We start from the raw sequence: 7,561 nt of genomic DNA, 5'->3' as shown, positions 1-7,561 counted from the left end.
CCAGAATAATTAAACACAATAACAATAGACGTGTATTCGCGACTCCAAAGGCGTTTACCCCTTACCGTACTGCTCACGCCCAGGATTGTATTGGGATTCTCAGCTTGAAAGTAGTGGCATAGGTGATATTTATGAATCCCTGTAGGGACGTTGTGACTTTAATTTGTACTGAATTTGACTATTTTATATTTCCGTTGCGTAGATAGTTATGATATACCTGAGGGGTCACCCCCCGTTAATTTCGTAAATTCATGGTACAAAAATTCCTAGTATCTCTTCTCCGGCAATAGCTACATTTCTGAGTACTCGACCAGAAGACCAGAAAAGTATTGGAGAACACCGACTCATACTTGCGCGCTTGTTCATGGATGTATACTCACAACTATAATTATGAAGCTCACGAAGTTCCAAGCCAAAAGCGGAGCGTTACCATCATCTACATAAACATATTATTGTAGCCTGGTGGCGGTAACTCGTCTGGATCAGGCCTGCACAAACAACCGTACATGAACAGACAATAGGGATCAGTTAGAAGGTCAGGTAAGGAGCGAGAGCGAGGGAGAGAGAGCGAGAGAGAGAGAGCGAGATGAAGTTACCTGTTGGAGATGGTATTACCTTCGATATAATAGTAATATTCCCTACAATATCGACGAGTCGGAATACATATAACTATTTGTACTCAAAGCTGCGCACGAAAACATGCCCGCCGTGTCACGAGGCAGCCGATTCGCACAAAAATATTCGGACCAGAAGAACTTACCGGTAGAGCAATAGGACAAGCCACACAACAGAACAACCAGTCTTCCCAGTGAGAAAACCAGACTCACCTCTACGCACAAGCAAGATGCGAAAACTACATAACTATTGCCGATGTACAGGCTACAGCTATAGAAACTCGATAAAACAAACCGATGCACGCACGATTGCCCCTAGACATATGCGAACAAAAACTGCGCGCTCGAGAATGTCTGTCACGTGATGATGCAATGCACCACCAGGACGAATCGCAAACAGAAACTCAACTGAGTGGTGGACTGAAATTGATATGGGGACAAGACACAGGGAATGAAGCCGCATTGTGGGTCGGACCGCCATCCAAGGCGGTCTATAAATAGAAGCATATGAAGCATGAAAGGTACAGGCAAACAAGTACAGGTAGTGGTCCTTTCTCATACAAGCACTGAGCATGAGGAAGAATGATCATCGCGTACACATGCATATCTTCGAGGACTGCGTATTTGCACACATGAGGGCACAACTCGGAAAAGGCAAAACACACACGCTCCACAAATGTCACTCACGCACACAAGAATTTGAAATCAGGATTAGGTTTGCAACGGGGTAGCCAATCGCATTTGCATGGCCAGTCAATACACTATTCGCAACACGCCTGCGTCATCACGCGAATGAAGAGTGCCACATATGGAGCAATCGAGAATAAGACATTTCGGTACTTACTCTGCCGAGGCCACGTCCCAGTCTGGATTGTTCCCTCTCGGGCGATATGTATCGCCTGGGCCAATGGGGTCGTAGCGTGCTCCCGGTGGTATAGTACCTCTGAGAAAATACGGGACGGAGTGGCATTAGCAATGTGCAAACACTCGAGCGATTGGTAGGATGTGCGACATGAGACGGTTTTTAGAAAAAGACTTGACCCTTTCGTATACTGGAGTATCGATAGAACTCTTGCAAATTATAGCTTATACGCACCGTACAACCTTAAGTAATCCATACGTCTGGGTGCCATTCTACAAGTCTTGACAACAATTAACTCTATTAAGTCCAATAACGTCCACCGAAATACTCGAGTGCTTAGTAACCACGGACGCACTAGACACGAGACACTTGGGCCTACGCAATGTACTATTCAGATCACACTTACGGCATAGGACCTCTGGAAGGGGGCCCACCTCGCATTCCCTCCAGACCACGTGGGTCAAACATCATCCCACCGCCACCCACACCACTGCGGATTGGGCCAAAGGGGTTGGGATTGAGAGACATGACCGGACAGACTCAGAGAGAGATAAGGGGACAGCACAGAAACTGCGTAGGAGTGATGGACGCGAACGCGAGAGATAGTAGTAGAATGAAAGACGATACGCACATTAAAGAACTACCGTGTGATAATCAAGCCTTTGAGTCGTACATACATATAGGTGAATACATTTAAGTACCATATGTCGATAGTATAACATACTACGGACCTAACATGCCTCATACCACCAAAACCCTCTATAGCAGCCATACTTACCCAGGAGTTCCATAACCAAAGACATCGAACTGTGATTATCAAGTCATCTGTGCCGTACATACATATAAATACACGTGTCCATATGGCATAGGTCGATAATTTACAATTTTACGCACCGTACATACCACATTACCACCCATGTCTCCTAATCCACTCAAACCGCCCCCAACCGGAGATCCACCAAAGCCGCCACTCGCCAAACAGTGATTTCCAAGACATACAGACATATGCACACATTCATCTGCTAGAGATCGACAATGTAAAATATTCTACAAACCCTACATACCTCATACCACCCATACCACCCATGCCTCCCAGGCCACCCATACCCGCAGGCCCCCCAAAGGCACCGAACTGTGGGTTCAAGTCATTTGAACCGTAGCCAAACCCAGCGGGATGCCCACCCATGCGCTGACCACCGCGCGAATAGTCGCGCAGGTCCACAGGAGGTTTTCTTTCCGACGGTCTGCTATTTTTGTTATCCTTCTTAGTATCTGATTGTCTGTGTACATGCGTGATGAAATGTGTGTTTGTGGTTCGAGTTACGGTGGCTTCCACATGTAAGAGACCGAGAGTGAACGAGTCTGTGCGCGCGGGTCTTTGTATTTCTGGCCACCACTGCAAGTGTTGTATGAGTGTGTTCATGAGCTCACACGCACACACCTGAGCATTCTTATGTGTGTTAGCAAAGTTGAGGTCGTGTTTTCCAATGTACCTAGCCAATACACAGTCAGCATGAGCCAGAAAACGGTGACGAGTCATTCTAATACATGACCACCGAATCATCCTGCGAATATACTCGAGTATTCGCACTATATTACAACGGATCATGGTAAAGTTCAAAGTAACCTCACCCATACTGATCGACCGACAAACAACATGTTGAAACAAATAGCCACATGTATCCATAGAATAGAAATACATACGTTTTGCTTGATGTATTCCCCTCCTTGAACGGATTTGTTAGTTTGTCCACAACCCTCCTTCGAACAGCAATTACGTCCAGCTATATTGAATGCATAAGTGAGAAACTTTCAAATACCAGTTTGCAACGAGTCATATCGGAGATGAAAGCATGAACCCATCATAGCCATCGCTTCATATGAAATGCAATGGCCGTGCATTTGACAGAGCTAGATATATACCTACCACTTTCCCCCAGAAGACGAACAAATGGTGTGCGGCAATAGGCACATATTGTTCACACATAACCGTATGCCCCAAAACACTGAATACTCAGCGTAGGTGTCTGAAAATCAATACAGGAGAGAATCAAAAGTGATCATATCCAATATGTATCGCAAATACCATGGACCTCTAGAAATTGTCGCATACAAAATGGATTCTCCCCAGGACAAAACCTCTGAGAGAGACAATTCCGGGAGGCCATGCAAAGACGCCCGGCTGTGATTCGTCAGACCATGACAGGTAGAATACGCGCTGGTGCATACAACGTCTTAGAGGCATGCGAGTATGAAACTCACATCTACTACACTTGACTGTATTCTCGTACAGTACGAAGAAAAACTTGGAGTAGTGTTCAACTCAATGGACTGCGGATAGGACCCCTGCGCACGTGTTCGGGTGGCCACCTCTTGTCACGAATCGTACCCGCAATACACATACATACCACATACAGATACAGCTCAGATGCTTCCGAATGGGTCCTAATACGCTGAATGTGCAAGCACTGCCGGGGTTGAGTACACAATGCGATGTAAGAGTCCCACTACCAATGCCAATACATGCTTTCACACACACCGCCAATTAGTGATGATAAATCGGGCTACTCACCTCCCCATCCTCATCGACGAACTCTTTCAATACCAATTCGCAGCTCAGACCGTTCTCATCCGTATCCCCAGTGCTCATATGCACCTCCAACGTCTCTCCCACCTGCGTATCAAACCAAAAAGGATCAGCAGCATACCCCAGGCGTACACTTTCGCACCAGGGTGTACCATCTACCAGATTGTATCTGTAAACGACTATGGTTCACATGCTTCCGGAAGCATTCAGCGGTCAAGCTCCCGATTGTATATGAACGTCAATATACACGTCTGGACATTCTCAAAAAACACAGTGCCAACAATACAACACCAATCCATTATCCATCAGCAACCACATGCCATAGGTCCTATGCACACCTTCAGAAAACTAATTCATCTATCTCATGCCCCCAGAAAACTACACAGAAGTTCTCCTGTTAACGCCTGTGTCGAATACAGAGCCCAGGTAATTGATTGTGTGAAAGGTTGTATAACAATACACGCGTACCCAGACTCGGCGCATACATTCTTGAGGAGAACGAGTCACAGATGTATTTATGCTTACAGGCCCGAACGACATATAAGCCGTTAACAACGCGCAGGTATGAACAGATATACAAATAGATCTATAAAGACACGGATGTAGATCTGATCACGCATACGCAAACATACACAAACACACACACACACTCTCTCTCTTTCTCTTCCTTTCTCCCTGACACACATACGTCCACATGCACTGACCCACCCACACACTGACACACTGACCCCCACGCACTGACACACTGACACCCACACACTGACATACACACACAAATACATAAAGTATAACTAATATATACTATACATATGTATATTAGTATATATGTACGCAAACATACTTATATATATATATATATATATATATATACACATATACATATACATATACATATAATATATATATATATTATTTAATATATATATATATTATACTATATACATACATACATACACACACACATATATATATATATATATATATATATATATAAATATATGTCTATATCAAACTCTCGTGCAAATATTAGAGTATGCATCTCCTTACTAATTGAATGTACATTAACTTCGCACGTAATACCTGCCACTAAGAGCATCTATATTTTACTATAGAATTTGACAATCTGACGTAGGCACCGTGGATGTTGATACCTAAGGCAGAAGAAGCCAATGAATTCGACAGCAGGACATACGCGCAGCTTTCCACTTTTACAACTTCAAAAGATAGATTGTACACTAGTACAAAATAACATTTTACATCATACACATATCAACAAATGCATGATTGGGCAGTGTGCCGATTGTCTTTAAAAACTAAATGCGAAACAAACGCTAGATACGCTACACACATAAGAAAACTTCTGGATGAGACAGATGCACAAATGACACCCGTATTTGCAACTGAATGAACTTACCTTCAGGGCTTTCAACACAGCAAGACTCTTCTTCTGTTCGTTCGGTGCCCTGTACGCAAGAACCCACACATCATCGCTTGAATCCCAATCACTCTGCGCGGCAGATGTATGAGAATTAATAATGAATTGTGGAGTGTATGTGCTAGTGTAAATATATCAGTGACTCACTTCTCACACACGCAAGTAGATGGCTATATTGGAAATAAAAAAAGTAAGGCTCGAATTGAATGATAGACAAGACCGGTACAGCATGAGTGTGATATTTAAAGCTAGTGGATATAATTGGCTGATAAGCAGTACAGTACAGGCAGCGACTTAAAACATTGTCTCGGTGACCAAACAATTGTGGGAGCATGTCAGGGTATTAGTATATAGTACATAATTAAGCTAAGATAGAAGGATAGAATTCGAAGGGATCGAGCCTGATGTCTTGCATGCCAAGAAGAAAAATAATAGTCAGCAGATTAGAATATGAAGTCAGCCGAGCTCTATATACTCTACCTACACAACTGGTGCATATACAAATACACGCAGGCACCAAATCTTTGGGACTTCATACTCCTGTATAAACAGATCTGATAGCAGTGATGCGCTCTATTGAACGTACATTTCTGGCAAGACACGCACGTATATATAAACGTTCACGTGTGTAAAAAAATTCATACCGGCAGTGAGGTGAGAATGTCATCGGTGGCTTTGCTGTCCGCCGATGTTCCAACTAGATGGAAGCCGTCATCGAGAAGCACCTTGTGGATAGTTTTCACCAACTTGGTAAACATAGTGGGAAAATGCGTTCACTCACCTGGATAGTCGCCTAATATAGTGCTACGAACTTCTAATGTTCGGCGATAAAAGAAGTTAATCGAGTATTAATTGCGAGAGATACTCACTGTTGTGGTTTCAACGACGAGGTGAACATACACTTGCAACTGCCGCCGTATAGGTCAACTATACACGTACTGCACTCTGTCACTGGTAAATATAACCCACAGTCCACACAACGAAACAAAACAAAACGAATATGTACGTTTCATTTTATCGGCCGCTGATGTCGTCATCAATTTTCTATTTATCCGCAAGTGACGTAAATACAGTTTTTTTTGTTGTAAAACAATTCATCGTGCTATAAAATGATTAACGGGCCATAGTATTTATTTCTATATTACAAACAGAACGGGACAAAACAAAAGTCAACATTGTTGATACAGTGGACGATCATACATAGCCTTCTCTTCTTGTATTAATAATTTAGAAGAAGGCTAATGAAACGATACTTTTTTTATAGTATTCAGAAGTATGGATCCACGAATCCACGCTCACAGGTTTAACAGAACATTGGCTCAATCTAGTCGGAGCGTTGTATTCTATTTCAGATCAATGTGTAGAGTATGTTCCGGAAACTGATACTTGACCTTTATATCGGTAAAGATTTTTTTTTGATAATTTTTTTTGCGAAGTGTACATGTTCAATAGTTCGGTACTTGGGCCAAAGTCGCCTTACGTGGGGTCGTGGGCCCATAAATATCGACCCTACCTGCGAATGGTCCGGATGCGGTTTTGGACACGGGCTCGGGCGTTAATAATGATATAGTGACGGGTGTCGTATAGACAAAGTCGCACTGCCTATGGAGCCTGGAACTCTGGAAGCCTGGATCGAGTCGCCCGGGAGAAGTTGTATCTTCCGTCATTTTTCGAGACTTTATCCAGGCGGGCGTGTTTAATGTAAATATTCGGTTGTATGAGAGAGCAGACGTGTTTACTGCGTGGATGTTTAGTTGTCTGTGTATTCTCTTGCCAGTATATGAATGTCTATTCATTTGCGTGTTACATAAAGCATTCACGTCAGACCTTGATACAAGATATCGCATCGAACATGCGATTGTCAGGTATACAAATACACAAATACATAGCCTGTTCTCTTCTGTCAACTACATAGTAGCTTGCTATGTAATGCAAAAGTAACAATACTACGCTCGAGTATTATATATATATATATATATACACGCACAAACAAACACACACACACACACACACACATATATATATATATATACACACACACAACTATATATATATACTAATAT

General features: G+C 42.9%; 1 protein-coding gene across 3 annotated transcripts; it reads right to left on the bottom strand.

Annotated features, from left to right (window-relative positions):
• Positions 1–6,716, bottom strand: SARC_00828 (hypothetical protein). Of its 3 annotated transcripts, XM_014305444.1 has the most exons (9): positions 6,505–6,716; positions 6,143–6,312; positions 5,478–5,570; positions 4,049–4,150; positions 3,181–3,260; positions 2,541–2,756; positions 1,883–1,966; positions 1,459–1,557; positions 1–488 (listed from the first exon to the last, which is right to left on the bottom strand). In XM_014305444.1, exons 2-9 carry the CDS (start codon positions 6,254–6,256, stop codon positions 437–439), a joined length of 840 nt encoding a protein of 279 aa, XP_014160919.1. In that variant the 5' UTR covers positions 6,257–6,312; positions 6,505–6,716; the 3' UTR covers positions 1–436. The 3 variants fall into 3 exon arrangements, with proteins under 3 accessions (XP_014160919.1, XP_014160920.1, XP_014160918.1); XM_014305445.1 differs by having other exon boundaries at positions 6,143–6,716; XM_014305443.1 differs by lacking the exon at positions 1,883–1,966 and having other exon boundaries at positions 6,143–6,716.
• Positions 6,717–7,561: the final 845 nt, after the last annotated feature.

The sequence above is a fragment of the Sphaeroforma arctica genome (genome assembly GCF_001186125.1).
Source record: "Sphaeroforma arctica JP610 unplaced genomic scaffold supercont1.29, whole genome shotgun sequence".
In the NCBI taxonomy this organism is placed as follows: Eukaryota; class Ichthyosporea; order Ichthyophonida; genus Sphaeroforma; species Sphaeroforma arctica.
This window is presented reverse-complemented; position numbering and strand designations above follow the sequence as displayed.

Coding starts and splice junctions, on each gene's coding strand:
- SARC_00828 (XM_014305445.1), bottom strand. CDS start 6,256: ATGTTTACCAAGTTGGTGAAAACTATCCACAAGGTGCTTCTCGATGAC. Junction 4,151..5,477: donor CTGTGTTGAAAGCCCTGAAG/GTAAGTTCATTC, acceptor TTTGATACGCAG/GTGGGAGAGACGTTGGAGGT. Junction 1,967..2,540: donor GGTGGTATGGGTGGTATGAG/GTATGTAGGGTT, acceptor CCCAATCCGCAG/TGGTGTGGGTGGCGGTGGGA.